This window comes from Carlito syrichta, unplaced genomic scaffold, assembly GCF_000164805.1.
Source record: "Carlito syrichta isolate Samal-C Ts95f unplaced genomic scaffold, Tarsius_syrichta-2.0.1 Scaffold308881, whole genome shotgun sequence".
Taxonomy (NCBI): Eukaryota; Metazoa; Chordata; class Mammalia; order Primates; family Tarsiidae; genus Carlito; species Carlito syrichta.
This window is the reverse complement of record NW_007252977.1, coordinates 389,361-406,998: the sequence shown is the minus strand read 5'-3', so window position 1 is coordinate 406,998 and position 17,638 is coordinate 389,361. Positions and strand designations below refer to the sequence as shown.

The window sequence follows — 17,638 nt, the reverse complement described above, 5'->3', positions numbered from 1 at the left end:
TGTCCTAGTCCAATGTAGATACAAAAGACTAATATTTTATTTGTAATTTGCCTGAGTAATATTTGACATCATCCAAGATATCTATCCTAATGCCAATAATCTCACTATTAAATTTATTTGCTTCTCAAGAATGTAAATGGCACATTCACTTGTTTCCTTACTCATTCCTCTCAAATCATTACTCATTTCTATTAGAACAAGAGAGTTTGTGAGGCTATCATATATTTTAATGGGTGTTTGTGCACCGTTTTAATAGATATTTTCTGTGTTTGGTCAACTGCTCTGTTAAGCCTGCATCTTCAAAAATATCATTAGAACACATTTTAGTGATAGTCACAGAAGCAAGCACCAACATTTATTTAAGATCTAAGCTGTATATAAAATATGTTTTTATTTCACCAAGGCAATCAAAGGTTTTCTTTTTTTTTTAACTATGAAACTATTTAGTCAAACAAAATGCTATGTTGAAAATTAACATGAAAAGAAATTAAACCAGAACTCGTGTGTTTGAGGGAAATTGCTAGACACCATTCCTTTGATCCCTTCTGCTGGTCCATGTCTGTCATCTTAGGGGAGCTAGTCAATAGCTTTAGATTCTATAGGGCACAGTTTTAAAGTCACTGTATTAAACTCTGAAATTGATTGTCAGTAATTTTTATTTTATAGAAAATCATTTTCCTGACGGAAAAATAGCAAGGTATGAACTGCATCTTGGAATTGCCTTCACTGAAGGCTTTGGTCTTACTCATCCTCATCTCACTTATCTTCGTGGTTACCACAATACCAAACAGTTTCTCTATAATGCCTGTTGAAGAAAGAATGTGAACAACTATATTAACAGAAACTTAGACTAGGGAATACATTATTTTCGTGGCTTTTACCATTTGCTCTTTCTTTCCCCATTGATGAAACACAATGCTATTGTAGTACTGTCAAACAGTTTTACATTGATGCACTTTCTCCCAAGCACATAGTGAGTTTCTCCATAAGGAAGAGCTTTGAAGTGAATAATCATAGGTGTTAAAGTCATTGGGTAACCTGGAGTAACATAAATAACCTCTCTAAGCTTCTGCTTCTTGATCTCTAAAACAGAGCAGTGGTATTTGTTTAAACTAGATAATAATACATAGGACATAGGGTTGTTGTCAGTACTATTTGCAAAATGCTTAGCACATTGCCTGGTGTATGGCATGTACTCAGTAAATGGAGACTACTGTTATTTTGAGGGTATTATGAAAGGCAATGAGGCAAAGAATAAAATCACTAAAAATGCAAAGTCACTCTCAAGTCAAATTGCATTACTCAATGTGCATATTGTGCTAAGTATACCACAGAGTACTTGTGCTATTCAGTCAACAGAACTTTCTGTCTTACAGTTGGCAAGTAATTAATCTTACCTTTTCCAAGAGGTTGTGCAATGTGATGGGGGGTTTAAGAAATATTCTCTCTGGCCGGGCTCGGTGACTCAGACTGTAATCCCGCGCTTTGGGAGGTCGAGGTGAGTGGATTGCCTGAGCCCGCGGGTTCCAGACTCATCTGGGCAACTTGGTGAGACCTCATCTCTACAATTAAAAAAAAAAAAAATTAGCCAGCCATGGTAGTGTGCGGTGTAGTTCCAGTTACTTGGAAGGCTGAGGCGGAAGGATCGCCGGAGCCCAGCAGGTTGAGGCTGCAGTGGCCGGGAGTGGCCACTGCACTCCAGTCTGGGTGACAGAGTGAGATTCCAACTCAAAAGAAAAAAAAAACAAGAGAAATATCCTCTCTAAAAAACATTGATTAATGCCCAGTATAGTTATTATCTCATTAATAGTTGGCACCATATTAATACAACTGAAGGAGAGGAGTAGGTTTCTTTGTTGGACATTCATAGAATGTCTCAGACTGGCAGCTGTTGTCTTTCTTTAAAAAATGACTATCTTCTTCCTGTTGCAAATATCCTATGCTTTATGCCCGTTTTTGTGTGTTTTTCAGTTGATTTGTTAAACTATCAGGTGTATAATTTTTTTCTTTGACATGTAAATGACTCACCTTTCTATAGTATGAAATCTCTCATTCCAGTTGACTTTACTCACTTTCTCCATGTCTAACTCTTCCCAGTCCTCTCTCATTACAATAAAAAAAAAAATCCCTACTTCCTTAGTTATAACTCTCTAGCTCTGTGGAAGTTTGAGTGACTCATTGCATAGTGGAATTGATGAAGTCAACAGCTGCTGGAAAAACATCTTTTTCCTTAATAGCTGTATCACCATGTGTTTGCTATTATTCCAGTAAGAAAAATATGTATGTCAAACATCCGTGGTCCTTCTTACTAAAATTGTCATTAGAGAAATTCATGTTTTAATATAACAAAATGTTCAAATGGGTACAGTTGAGGATGTTTTGATGGAGAACAAAATCATGGAGAAATTTTTAAAAAGTAGAAGAAGGGCCACAAGCAGTGGCTCAAGTCTATAATCCCAGCACTTTGGGAGGCCAAGGCAAGAGGATTCCCTGAGTTCTCAGGTTCGAGACCAGCCTGGGCAACTTGATGAGACCAGGCGTGGTGATGTGTGCTTGTAGTTCTAGCTACTCCGAAGGTTGAGGTGGATCACCTGAACCCAGCAGGTCGAGGCTGTGGTGACCATGAGCAACGTGCCACTGCACTCCAGTCTGGGTGACAGAGTGAGATTCCAACTCATATAAATAAATACATAAATAAATAAATAAATAAATAAATAAATAAATAAATAAAACGTTGAAGAAAAACAAATGGCAGGCATGCTGTTGATAATGCCGTAATTCATTGCAGAGTGGGTTAGGAGATCTTCTTCATGACACTACTAGTGGTAAAGCAGAAATTTGCTTTCATAGTCTCCAGGATGGTCTATTTATCCATCTAACAAGTGTTAATTGAGTGTCTATTATGGTCAAAATCTCTGCCTCATGGAGTTTAATCCTAAAGGGGGAGAAAGACTAAAGCATCGTGAGCAATTACATGAAAAGATTACTTAATATATGTGCTGTGAAGGAAAGACGCAAAAGGCTAAAACAGACATTAAGAAAAAGGACTAGGCTGGGCACGGTGACTCTCACCTATCATTCCAGCATTTTGGGAGGCCGAGGTGAAGGGATTGCCTGAGCTCATGGGTTCAAGACCAGCCTTGGCAACTTGGCGAGACCTCGTCTCTACAACAAATCACAAAATTAGCCAGGCGTGGTAGCACACGCCTGTAGTTCCAGCTACTTGGAAGGCTGAGGTGGAAGGATCACCCGAGCCCAGCAAGTCGATGCTGTGGTGGTCATGAGCATACCACTGCACTTTAGCCTGGGTGACAGAGTGAGACTCCAACTAAAAAAAAAAAAGGAAAAAGAAAAAGAACTTGCTTCAGTTAGAGAAGACATGGAAAACCTCTCTGAGGGGTGACATTGAGACTGAGGTGCAAAAGAGAAGGGGGTAGAGAGAGAGGAAGATGTTAGAGCATCTCGGTCAGAAGTAGCAGTTGGACTCAGTTAGGGCTTAGCATGTTCTTGGAACTGAAAGAACATCAGTGTGTCTGGAGCACAGATGCTGAGGAGGTAGTCTGAGATAAGACGGAGAGACAGGTAGAAGTTGAGGTCATGTAAGACTTTGTAGGAGATTTTATTTTGTTTTTTTGAGTATTGAGTCTTACTCTGTCACCCAGGCTGGAGGGCCGTGGCATGCTCATGGCCACCCCAGCATCGACCTGCTGGGCTCAGCAGGTAGCTGGAACTACAGGCACACACTACCATGCCCAGCTAATTTTTTGATTTATTGAAGAGATGAGGTCTCATCTTGTTGCCCAGGCTGGTCTCAAACTCGTGGGCTCAGGCAATCCTCTCACCTCGGCCTCCCAAAGTGCTGGGATTATAGGTGTGAGTCACCAGGCTGACCTCCTATTTTGTATTGAATATGATGAGAAATCACTGGAGGGTTTTAGATTGTGTGTGTGTGTGTGGTCACCTGTGTGACAATTTGTGTTGCTGCATAGCAAAATGGCCGAATGAGTTAGATGGAAACAGACTAGCTAGGCTAGACCAGGATCTCAGTGATGGTTGTTCACGCTGAGGTAGTGGGTGGGGAAATGAAGCCAGAGTGCAAATGCAAAAAAAACATCATGGAGATAAAACTGCTAGTATCTGGTAAAGGATGGCTACAGGGGTTGAGGAAAAGAGAAAGTTGTAGGGGAATTTGGGGTTTTGAGCTTGAGTAACTGCGTAGACGGTTGTACAATTTAAAATGATGTAGAATATTTGGCAGTGTAGAGGAAACATCAATAATTCAGTTTGGGATAGGATATGATAGAGATGCCAGTGAGACATCCGAGGGGAGATGAGATGGTCTAGAAAGGATATGAACAGAGAGACAAGAAGAGGGCTTAGCATGGAGCTTTAGGATATTTCAACATTTGTAGGTGGGGTAGAGGACAGCTGAGGAGTAAAGTATCTCAAAAGGAGAATGGCAAACTGGATGACAAATACTTTTGGAAGCAAACAAAGGGGGACCCCAAAGAGACCCGGAATTATTTTTTGGAGGATGAGCCCTTGTGCTAGAGGCTTCCCTTGCTAGGTAAGTGTTCTAGAAACCCATTGGCATCAGTGTACCAGCTAGTGTTGTTGTGAGAGGCTGCATTTGGCTTCAGTGAATTTTCTTTGGAGATTCTTTCAATGCGTTTTTCCCCATTTCATGACGGGTGATTTACGAGTGCACCTGCCCACACCACTAAGTCCTCAGCAGTTTTTGACCAAAAAACAGCAAGACACCCCTGTGCCCAACCCTCCCCATTCACTCAGTCTTGCCCCAGCAACTTCCCCAGCAATGAAAAAAGTCCTCAGAAAGAAGCATTTTGCCGATGTGGAAGAGGTGAAACAAACACCAGAAGCACCAAAATTGACAAGTTCAAAACTTGTGAACTGTGAAAAAAGCATTTTAATAGGCATATTGCATCAAACAGAGAGCACTTTAAAGGTGACGAGACTTAAACATGTAAAAATGAAAAAAACCTAGAATATACAATTTTTATTTTATTTTATTTATTTACTTATTTTTTTGAGTCAGAGTCTCTACTCTGTCGCCCAGGCTGGAGTGCAGGCAGTGGCACACTCATGGCCACTGCAGCCTCGACCTGCTGGGTTCAGGTGATCCTTCTGCCTCAGCCTTCCAAGTAGCTAATTTTTTGATTTATTGTAGAGATGAGGTCTTGCCAAGTCACCCAGGCTAGTCTCGAACCACTGGGTTCAGTCAATCCTTTCACCTCGACCTCCCAAAGTGCTGGGATTATAGGCCTGAGCCACCGCACCCAGCCTACAATTTTTAAGAAATAAAATCCAGTTTTGTATGTGTGTGTCCCCACCTCTTATCTTCCAAAATTAGACCCATGAGCCTAATAAACAATTTATACCGTATTTTCTGAAGGAAAGGCAATAAATCAACTATATTGATAAAAGAGCAGAGGCATTATACTGATTTGCATGTCAGTTGATGCCCATTAATACAATGTGGAGGGTGAACAATTTTTTTCTTCTTCTAGGTTTCTTAAAGGAGTTTTCCGAATAATCTTGTCTTTTAAAATCGGAGTTGTGCTATCAAATTATGTTTTTAAAAATAAAGTTCATATTTCAAGGCTGGAATATATATCACACACTGTACTAAGCCTCAGTGAACTAGAATTCGAGAAAATGGACACATGGGCTTTTTGTTATCTCACTTGATGAAATGAAAATCAGTAGAGAAGGAGGATATGTTACTATTTAAGGAAAAACCCTTGCAGAACACACGGTGGAGTTAGTACCTCAGTCTCCCACACTTCTTTACATTCTCTGATCGCATATGGTGCGCCTTTTTTCAAATCAAAGAAAGGTTAAAAATATATATATTTTTTGTCATGAGGGAAAAGCAAATTTTAGAAAATGTGTTTTCTTTTAAAGATGTGGGGTACAAGTCAGGATTATGTACACAAGTGGTCTATGTACAGGTGAAGTTTGGGCCTCACATTGATCCTCGCTTTGCCTGGTTTAGGATCAGGTACCCTTGGTGATGTTATGTCCCTCACTCCTGCCCTGCAGTGTTCTGCTACTGCCAATCCCTTTCTTGTAGAGTTATGATAAATGTTCAAGGTCTGCTTATGAGTGAGAAGAACATGTGATATTCAGTTCTTGATAGGTCACTGACTATGATAGACTCTAAATCTACCCAGGTTGCCCTGAAGTCCATAATTGTGTCCTTCTTTATGGCTGTGTAATATTCCATTGTGTATAAAAAATTAAAAAATCCAGTCCACTCTTGATGGGCAGCACAGTTGGTTCCAGAATTTTGCTATTGTGAATAGTGCTGCAATAAACATATGTTTGCAAGTATCTTTTTTGTAGAATAATTTGCATTCCTTTGGGTATATTCCCGGAAGGGGAATTGCTGGGTCATATGGAGGGTCAATTTTTAGATCTTTTAGAAATCACCACAGTGCTTTCCACAAAGATTATAATAATTTACGTGCCCACCAACAGTCCAGAAGTGTTCCCTTTTCTCTGCATCCTCTCCAGCATCTGTTGTTTTTTGCGTTATTAATGATGGTCATCCTGACTGGAGTTAGGTGGTATCTCAATGTGGTTTCGATTTGCATTTCTTTGATGATTAGTGAGGCTGAACATTTTTTCATGTATCTGTTGGCTGTTCATATTTTTTCTTTAGAGATGTCTTTTGCCCACTCTTTTATAGGACTGTTTTTTTTTTTTTCCTTTCAGCTCGTTTGAGTTCCTTATAGATCCTGGATGTTAGACCTTTGTCAGATATGATGTTGGCAAATATTTTTTTCCCATTCTGTGGGCTGTCTTTCTGCTCTCTTGATGGTGTCTTTCACTTTGCAAACGTTTTTCAGTTTGATGAGGTCTATCTTATTTCTTATGTTATGGGCTTTTGATCAGGAATTGGTTGCCTATCCAATTTCCATAAAGGTGTCTGCTACATTTTCTAAGATTCTTATAGTATGGGTTTTACGTTTAAATATTTGATACGCCAGGCTCGGTGGCTCCGCCTGTAATCCCGCGCCTTTGGGAGGCTGAGGTGAGTGGACTGCCTGAGCCTGCGGGTTTGAGACCCACCTGGGCAACTTGGCGAGACCTCATCTCTACAATAAATCAAAAAATCAGCTACTACAGTAGCGCGCGCCTGTAGTTCCGGCTACTTGGAAGGCTGAGGCGGAAGGCTCGCCGGAGCCCAGCGGGTCGAGGCTGCGGTGGCCGGGAGCGGCCACTGCACTCCAGTCTGGGTGACAGAGTGAGACTCCTATTCAAAAAAAATAAAAAAATAAAAATAAATAAATAAATATTTGATACATTTAGAGTTGATTTATGTGTATGGTGATAGGTAGGAGTCCTGTTTCATTCTTCGGTATGTTGTCAGTTTTCCCAGTGCCGTTTACTGAATAGGTTCTCCTCTCTCCAGTGGTTGTTGTTAGAGGCTTTGTCAAAGATGAGTTGGTTAAGAAATTGAAGTTTTGCTTATGGAATCTTTATCCTGTTCCATTGTCCTATATACCTGTTCTTGTACCGATACGAGGCTGTTTTGATTATTGTAGCCTTAAAAAAATGTTTAAAGTCTGGAAGTGTGATACCTCCCACTTTGTTTCTTTGCTGAGAATTGTTGTGGCTATTTGTGGTCATTTTTGTTTCCATATTAATTTCTGCATTGAGGTTTCCAGGTGTGAGAAGAATGATGTTGGTAATTTAATGAGTATTGTGTTAAATCTGTAGATTGCTTTGGGTAGGATGGACATCTTAACAATGTTGGTTCTTCTAATCCATGATCATGGAATATTTTCCCACTTGCTTGTATCTTCTTTGGTTTCTTTGAGCAGTATTTTGTAGTTTTCATTGTAAAGGTCTTTGTAGTTTTCACTGTAAAAGTGAAAAGATATTTCATTTTCTTTGTGGCTATTGTGAATGGGATTGTGCTTCTTATTTGGTTCTCTGCCTGTTTGTTGTTGGTGTATAAAAATGTGACTGTCTTTTGCAAGTTGATTTTGTACCCTGAGACTTTGCCAAAGTCCTTTGTCAGTGCAAGGAGGTTTTTGACAGATTCCCTTAGGTTGCTGATACCAGTCCTATTGAAAGTATTCCAGGCAATTGAGAAAGATGGAACTCTCCCCAAATCTTTTTATGAAACTAGCATCACACTGATACCTAAACAGGGAGAAGACCCACCAAAGAAAGAGAACTATAGGCCAATATCCCTGATGGACATAGATACAAAAATTCTCAATAAGATTCTAGCAAATCAGATCCAACAACGTATCTCAAAAATTATCCATCATGACCCAGTAGGCTTCATCCCCAAGATGCAGGGCTGGCTCAACATCTGCAAGACCATAAATGTAATGCAATACATCAACAGATGTAAAAACAAGAACCACATGATTATATCATTAGATGCAGAAAAAAACTTTTGACAAAATCCAGCCTCCTTTCTTGATAAAAACTCTTGAACACCTAGGCATAGAGGGAATGTACCTTAAAATAATAAGAGCAATCTATGATAAATTCACTGCCAACATATTGTTAAACAGACAGAAATTGGAAGCATTTGCCCTGAAAACTGGAACAGGACAAGTCTGCCCACTCTCACCTCTCCTGTTCAACATAGTGTTGGAAGTCCTAGCTAGAGCAATCAGACAAGAGAAGGAAATCAGGGGTATCCAATAGGAAAAGAGGAAGTTAAGCTATCCCTCTTTGCTGACAATATGATCCTATACCAAAAATACTTTTAATTTAAAAAAAAAGGGACTAGGATTCATCAACAACAGGATTTTTAGTTAAAATATGAGTTTCAGTGTAAACCTCAGATGAGAAAACCTGACCATTCCTGTGGAAAAGGCCTCTCAATAGGTGTATTGCCTCAAATGGAAAGTACTTTGAAGGTGACTGAAGTTTAAACATGTAAGAATAAATACACAATTTTTATTAAATAAATTCCAGTTTTGGGGAGCTATCCCTCATATATATTAGAACAGAGGACCAAGAATTTTGATTTAAAAAAAAAAAATCCTGAGAAAAGGCAATATATTAGCAACATGAAACAAGAAAAAAAAATCCCCAAAGAACCATGTAAAGTATTAGCATAAAAAGATATAGAGTTGAGGTCGGATGAATAATGACATAGACACAATTAAAGAATGGATTAGTTGAAAGACAAGATGAAAGAATGCTTCTAGAAAGAAATAGAAAATATGGAAGTTCATAGACAGAGATAATAAGAGTAAAAACATCTTTTAGCTACTTGTGAACCCTGAAGGAGAAAATATAAAGAAAAGAAAAATTTTAAAGAAATATGGGGAACATTTTCTAAAGGAAGAACAGCCACAGATTGAAATGTTCTATAGAGGACCAAATGGGAAATATGGATTTAAAACACAGATATATTATACAGAGACATAAGAATATCAATATAAATATGATTTATTAAAAAAAGTATAAGTGCTTCTTTCCATTACTGTAATGTCTGTCCTGGAATCTGTATATCAACATATCACCTAGCCATTTCATAGACTTGAAAATCATGAAACTATAAAGTCATCGAGTATACACTATTATGAAATATTTTTTCTGTTGTAAAAACTTAAATTTAAACCCTTAGATTAAAGGTTTTGGCAAATTTGTAAGAGCAGTCTTAATTTTATATTTTAGATGTAAAATGTCTTCATTTTCACTTTAACTGCCACCCATATTGATGACCTTTACTTGTTCTCAGTAGAGTCATAACTTGCTGTGTGTGTTTTGGTATTTTCGCTAACCATATAGTTTGGTGCCAAGGTTCATAACTATGATTTTGTTCATTTCTGGCTTTGTGACTCTGGGTGAGTTACTTGTCTCCTCTGTGCCTCAGTTTTTCAATCTGTAAAGTTGGGAAGATAATGATAATACAAACCATTTAGGGTTATTGCAAAGATTAAATAAATGAATACATTTAAAGTGCATAAACTTGGCATGCGGAAATGATTATTAATTTTAACTGCTATTAACTATTGCTAGAGTTTACACCAACTCTCCTCACATTACTTACTTATTATGCGTTTCAGGGAGGATGAAATAATTCGGCAAGCCAGTGGGAACAGGAAGCTTCATGAAGAAGAGGGAGGGGTAAGGCATGGAAACCATACAGAGCACGAGGATAGAGTGGAAGGAGCAGAGTTTAGGGGTTAAATACACTCAGATTAGGTCAGAGCTCCAGGCCAGATGCGGTGATGCATGCCTATAATCCCAACACCCAGAAAGGCCAAAGCAGGAGGAATGCTTGAGCCTAGGAGTTCAAGACCAGCCTGGGCAACAACCCTGTCTTTACAAAAATAAAAATTAGCTGGGAGTGGTGATGCATGCCTGTAGTCCCAGCTACTTAGGAGGGTGAGGTGGAAGAATCACCTGAGCCCAGGAAGTTGAGGCTGTGGCAAGTGATCATGCCACTGCATTCCAGACTTAGGACAGAGTGAGTCCTTGACTCAAAAAAAGAAAAAAGAGATAACTTCAATACTTACTAGGTATGTAAACTGGTGACTCCCTAAAACTCTCTAAACTTTATTTGTAAGTGGGGGAATCGATACCTATTCTGAAATCTTTAAAGTCAGGAATTCAGAAATGATGCAATTAGTTGAATCCCCCTCATTTTTAAAGCAAAAATTAGGAATATACAATTTCAAACTTTACATTTCAACTTAACATGATGCCATGAACATATTTTCATGTCATTAAATATTTGATTACATAAAAAGCTAACAGTAGTTTATTAAATGTATATGCCATAACTTATTTAATTGGTTTTCTGCTTTTGAATATTCATGTTGTTTCAAGTGTACTATACTATTGGCAATCAAATAATGAACATCTACGATGATGAACTTTGATGTGCCTGTTATTTTGATTTAGTAAAAGAAGTTGTGGGAGAAATCATATGGACATTTAGCTGTCCTCCAAGTGGCTTGTACCAATTACCCTCTCAGATGCAGTGGGTGAGTGCCTATTGGCCTGTGTCCTCACAAGTGTAGACGCTACTTTTATTTTCACTCTGCAAATTTAGGTGAAATTGGTATCTCATCGCTTTGATTACAACGGCTTTATTACGAGTAATTTTTGCATGATTGTTGTATCTCTCTTGTTATGAATCACCTTTTCATTCCTTTGCCTGTTTTTCTATTGGCATATTCATTTTTTAATTTATGAAAGCTCACTACATGTTAAGTATATTTATGTTATGCATTATACATATGTGTGCATGTGTATATATATAATGCTCTCTGTTAGCACTTTAACATTTGTTTTGTATTTTTCCTGTTTTTGATATATAGAAGTTTAATATTTTTATATATTCATTGCCATGGTCTTTTTTTTTTTTTGGTCTCACCATTTTGTGTGATGTTAAGGCTGTCTCCCTTTACTTCTCTTCACTTAATGTCAAAAATACGGATTATATTTTAAAAACCAGAATACTGGACTATCAGCATCCACATTAGGGAAGGAATGAGTAAGCTCTTAGACAAAGCTTAACTTCACAGGGCTGATGTGTATTATGAGGCAATATTTACTAAAAGTGTGATGTATGAAGAAGTTATTTACTTCCAATACAGAGTAAAAGTCATCCCAAGCCATGCATGTCCAGAGATGGGCATGTGTGTGGCTAAACCAAAGTATAAACAAGTAAAGTCTTGATTTTGTTAACATTTTTTCGGAGACTCAAATAATAACATCAGAGGAAATATAATCGTTTAAAGTCACATTACTCATTTTGCTTGAAGTGGAGGCATGTCTTCACCTGGGATCTCAAATGCGGTCATAGTCAGAGGTATGTCTCCACGTGCACAGCAAAACGAATTTGTTGGGTAAACACAAATCCCAAATAAGCAGCCTCAGTGCTTTCTTGAAAGTCCAGTAGAGAGAGGGACTCTGTAAACTGCATCAATTTCAAAGTGAGAGAGATTAAGAGAAAGTCTCTTTTGCAAAATTTATCTTGGGAAGCTATGATTAGTTTTATGTGTCAACTTAACTGGGCTGTAGGGTGTCCAGATATTTGCCCAACTGTTTTTCTGAGTGTTTCCTTGAGGGTGTTTTTTCGTTGTTTTTTTTGCTAATACTAATTTTTAAATTGGTAGATTGTGGGTCCTAATGTGGGTGGGCCCCATCTAATCAGCCAAAGGTTTACATATAACAAAATGTCAACCCTTCCCCACGCCCTCCAGGTAAGAGATAATTCCTTCTGCTTGACTGCCTTCAAACAGGGACATTGTTTTTTCCTGCCTTTGGACTTGACCTAAATTTGTGGCTTTTCCTGGGTCTTGAGCCTGCTGGCCATTTGACTGGAACTCCATTAACTCTCCTGGGTTTCCAGCCTGCTGACTCACCCTGCAGATCCTAGAAGCTGTCAGCCTTCACAATCATGTAGGTCGATTTCTTGTAGCATCTTTCTTGCTATCTTTATCATCTCTATGTTCCTTCCCTCCCCTCCCCTTCCCTCCCCTCCCCTCCTCTCCACTCCCTGTCTCTCTCATCATCTCCTATTGGTTCTATTCCTCTGGAGAATCCTAATACAGAAATCCTGAATGTAAACTCAGCCAAGGACAAGAATACACTGTGACTGAAATACACCTCTATAAAAAATTCCAGCTAAGGCATGGCTAAGTTCAAGGCATTACCAACCCTCGCCCCGAATGCAAATTGTTTCATTTACCAAGTGAGAGAATTAGTATTCATCACACACAGCTGTTGGGGGCCTCAATTTAGGTGACATATAGTAAAACACTAGGTAAACTGCTAAAAAGAAATCTGTTACCAATTATTACTTTTATCTGAAGTAACCAATGAATGGTGACAACCTTAGCAGAAAGATCCCACCTAAGTGATTTTGTAATAATTTCAAAGTAGAAGACCATTACCCCCCATGAACATGCTACAAATCTGTACACACACTATGCACATGCTCACTACATACTCACACACAGACACTGCCACATGAACTTCTGTTTGGGGGAAAATAATAAAGCTGACTGTTTTACTGTTAAACTTTTTTTTTTATTGTGCAGGCTTGTAACCTTTATAGGACATGCAGGATAAAAAAGTGTAAAATATATCAGTAAGCATATAAAATTTCAGCTATCTTTTGGACCAGCAATCGCTTTGCATGAGAGACTAAGCATCTATGTAGAACAGACATGTCTTGGAATACACAGTTTACAGACTGAATCATAAATCCATTACCTAAGTGATTTTCCTCATATAAAGTTTAAAATATCTTTACATTTAAAAAAGTATGCAGTATAGCACATTTTCAGTTATGTACACAGTTTAAAAGTAAAACTATGTCCATGCCAGTGTCTGTTTTAAATGCAAAAAATCAAAGTAGGTAGCAGGTTGGTAATTAAAGTGTCAGGAAGACTGTAAGAGGCAAAAACCAAGCAGAGTTCCAATAAGTGTATGAAGATACAAATAAAAGCATAATTGAAGGTTAAAAAAAAAAATCCAAAGGGCAGAATCACAATATGAGCAGGAGGAATGAAGAGCTTTTGGATGTACCAGGCAGCTTTTGGTATGACTCAGGTTTACAGGTGAAATTCCTCAGTTTGAGTTCAGAAGAATTTGAACTTATTCCAGCAAAATGACTTCAATCTTTTATTACTGTCTCCTCCCCCATCTTCTTTCTGAGCAAAGTGATGCTTGGATTAGGTCCAAAGCTCCTGGCAGGGGGAGGGGCCACGTGTCACAGCATAACAGACAGTTGCAAGTACTTTACTTGGAAGGGGTCATGTTTGCAACAGCTCTGACAGGCTTACACAATGGCCTCCATTTTGACAGCCTTTCCCCGGAGGCCCACTGATCAGCTGAAAAGGGAACACAATGTTGAGCCACTAAACCACCCCGGTGATGGATTAGTTTTGGATTCAGGAAAGCATGATTATTCTTGAAAATAACCGAAGCTGAATAGACATGCTGACCTCATTCAGCTGATGAGAGGCAGGAAAGCTGGCTTCCACTCCTGCCAGCCCAGAGAGGGCTCAGCCCCATTGGTCCACTTTAATTCACTTCATCAGGCTAATGTTGACCATACTCAATATGGATAAAGATGCTCTATGACCAAGCACAGACATGAGCTTCACCAGACTCTGTAACTCAGAGTCAGAAACAAACATGGAAAACTAGGTCATGGATATTCTAATTTTGGTCTTCAGGGAGGCTGCTGACCTAATGAAAGTTGATGAGCTGGACCCTATTTGAAAAGGAAAATGTGAAAAACAGGAAGGCACTAAGGTCTCATCATCTATAGAACAAATAGTCAGGCACAGAAAGTATCATAGGTTGAAATTTCAAGAAGAGTAAGGCATCAGTCGGATCATAAGAATACAGGAGATTGTGTTTTTAACTTGTAAAGATTACTAGATCCCACTGGATTGTTAAAATGAATAGCAATAATCCACTAGCTCCTCAGATAATGGTTAAAGAGTCTGCTTAAAATCTGCCCACATACTTGTACACTCCATGGCCAAAGCCTGAAATTCTTTGCTTACCAGAAAATGACCAACATTTTAGAGTAGGCAGCTAAGGTTGTTAGCTCTTTTTTTTTTTTTTTTTTTTTTATTCTCCTCGGTTCTTCATATTTCTCTCAAATTACCTTTCAACAATATGTTCATTTTTCAGCCAATATAACAATGCTCAATCCACATGGAAATAAAAAGGCAAGGAAAACAATTTAAATGGGTTTTTAAAAATTCGGACTGCCAAAAAAGAAAAAAATAGATGAAATCGCTCAGAAGAGACAAATAATACTTATGAAAACTGACAAAGTTATTTCTTTGTTCTCAACCAAGCTAATTCATCATAAATCGCTGCTGTACTCACAACTTGAAACTTGAAATTGGCACCGAGAAAATTTAAAGAAAAAAAAAAGAATCAGGTTTACTCCTATCCTTGAAATGTCATTTATATTTCTTTCTGCATGTTGATGCGGATATTGCTGAATACTTTGCCGATAGCTTCAAAGAGTGGGTCACAGAAGGTGTGGATATAGATGGAATAGACACGGCTGATGCACTGAATCTCAATCAGGAAGCTCTTAATGCACGGCACAACTGCCCAGATGTGCAGGAAAGAGAGAATGGCGAAGTAGATGCCCCAGATGAGCGCCATCGGGATGCCAAAGAGGGCAGACAGCAAGCGGTAAAACCAGTATTTCGTCACAGTGAACGTGGTGAAGCTGGCCTTCCAAATGCCATCGAAACTGTGTGTCCCTTCTGGTTCTGCAATCACGTCTTCAAAGTCAATCTAAAAGAAAGAAGTGACAGAACGTGAGAATGGAATCGAGGAAAAGAGAAAAGAAAATCCACCACTCTGCATCCATAAACAAGTACTGTGCTAGCTTCTATGCACTAGTTCTGTCTGAGATGCTTAAAGACAACCAGCATCAGCATCACTGGACCTTGGAAACACAAATATTAAGGTTTTGCTCAGGCTTTATTGTATCTTAGGGTGGAGCCCATGTTTACATGTTCTTTACCACGCGAAAGGTCGAGAACTGCTACTCTAGGGAAAACCAAAAGGATATGATTCCATTTTTGGCCTTCCTAATATGGATAAGGGTACAAGGAACTCAGAAAAATATAACAAGCATGACATAATTTAACTGCCTTTGGAGACTACACACTCAGTGTTAAGGAGTAGTTAGTTTGTAATTGATGAGCAACTCTTCAAACACTCAATTAGAAGAATTATGTCAGAAAATTAGATCAAGGTGAGCTGGGAGGCATCAGGACATTTTATGAGCTGGTGGCATTTAAACACAGTTTGGGAGTTAGGGCATGATTTGGAGAGGAAGAAAGAAAGGAATTTAGAAACGTTGTGTCAAAACCCCAGGAATAAGCAAGGGTGAGTACAATACGTGTCACAGGCAGATTATGTCACCAAGGCTGGAAAGCCAGGTTGAGGCCAGATTGGATGTCATTTTACAGACAGTGGGGTCCACAGAAAATGGATGAGTGCAGCCACAATCAACGCAGTAGTTTACCAAGATGAAATTGACAGCAGTATGTAGACCGGAGAGAAAGGAAAGAGGCTCATGGCAGAGAAACTGTTGTCATACAAGCTTGAGCCGGAAAAGTGGTCACAAGAAAAAAAAGAAGGCATTCTGGGGATTTTAAGGGAAGAATCCACAGGACTTGGTTACTTCAAGGATAGGGAATGAGAGGAGCCTAAGATGAGCTTTACGGTTCTGAATGGCCTGCCAGGTAATAGAGGTGATGCCAAGCAGGAAGAAAATTAAAAAGAGAAGTCAGTTTAAAAGAGATCGTTAACCAGAGAAAACTTCATTTCTGAATTAAACAAACCGAGAGTAAACTTTTGAATAAGGACAGATACAAATACCAATGGTCCGCACCTAAGGAATCCTGTAGTAGTCCCCTTTGGTGTCCAGTAGGGATTAATCAAATGAGTTTGCTGTCACATAGCATTAATAGTTACCACACACATCATCTTCCTGTGTTCTGAGGTCTCAAACCTATCTGGGAAAGTATATCATGGTCATTTTACAAAAGAAGAGACAGAGGTTCAGAGAAGTGAGAGTGACTTGCTGAAGTCAAACACACAGTAATGGTGGGGTCAAAACCAAATGCAGCCCTTTCCCCAATAGCATTCTCTCTCAGGTATGTGTTCACCTAAATAATCAATTCCCAGGAGCTCTATCCCTCTGTAAGAATTTGTAGAAACTAACCTGAAGCCTAGGATTAAAAAGCCAGCTCAACTGCTTGGCGGTGGCAGTTATATGAAACAATCTAATGTAGTTTGAAATCCAAACAAGTTGATGACTGCCAGCAGCTATGCAGGCTGGCTCAGGATGAGGGAATGAGGACTTGAATAACTTCATGGAGCTGCTCAGCACCAAAGAGCCCCTTTTGATTCAACACAATAAAATGTCTTCTGGAAAAAGTACACGGTGCTTACCAATTTTTAAAGTCTATTTTCTAGAACATTCTGTTTCGTGATTTATTGTCCAATGTTCTAAAAATGTAATATGAAAAAATATGGCTATAATTATGGAAATGAAGTTAAATAGATTTATTATCACTAATTTTTTTCTTCACTCATTTAGATCTAGATTCAGAGGTAAACATTTACTTGTATATTTTCAAATGTTGTAGGAAATACGTGGCAAATCAGATCAATACTCTAATGAGGTTTCTGTGCAATGTATTTAATGGTCTATCATGGGGCCATGTTCTGACACTGCATTCTTCCCAAAGCTATGAAAAATAAGGACTTGTTGTTTTCCATCGCTCAACTACAAGATACCAAAAAAATTGTATATTTTAAAGATGTCTTTGTTTTCTAAGAGGATTTGGTGATGCCAGAATTAAAACACTAGAGCAGGTGTTCTTAATCTGGGGTCAAAGGATGGGCAGTGTTTGTCCACAAATGTCCTGAAATGAGTGCATACATTTTGAGTGTATGATGGGAAATGGTCCATCACTTTTATTAGAAAAGAGTCTAGCCGGCTCGGTAGCTCAGCCTATAATCCCGTGCCTTTGGGAGGCTGAGGTGAGTGGATTGCCTGAGCCCGTGGGTTCGAGACCCGCCTGGGCAGCGAGACCTCATCTCTACAATAAATCAAAAAATCAGCCGG

At 38.9% G+C, this 17,638-nt stretch overlaps 1 protein-coding gene across 5 annotated transcripts in view; it reads right to left on the bottom strand.

Annotated features, from left to right (window-relative positions):
- Positions 1–11,099: 11,099 nt before the first annotated feature.
- The window catches only part of CAV1 (caveolin 1), a 68,067-nt gene continuing 61,528 nt past the window's right edge, over positions 11,100–17,638 (bottom strand). For 4 of the 5 annotated variants that reach the window (XM_021716725.1, XM_008066338.2, XM_021716724.1 and 1 more), the window contains exon 3: positions 13,027–15,288. In XM_021716725.1, coding sequence (XP_021572400.1) covers positions 14,947–15,288 — 342 coding nt within the window. In that variant the 3' untranslated portion in view covers positions 13,027–14,946. Of the gene's footprint in view, positions 11,130–13,026; positions 15,289–17,638 lie in introns of those variants that run through there. The other variant, XR_002482435.1, reaches the window with a different exon arrangement.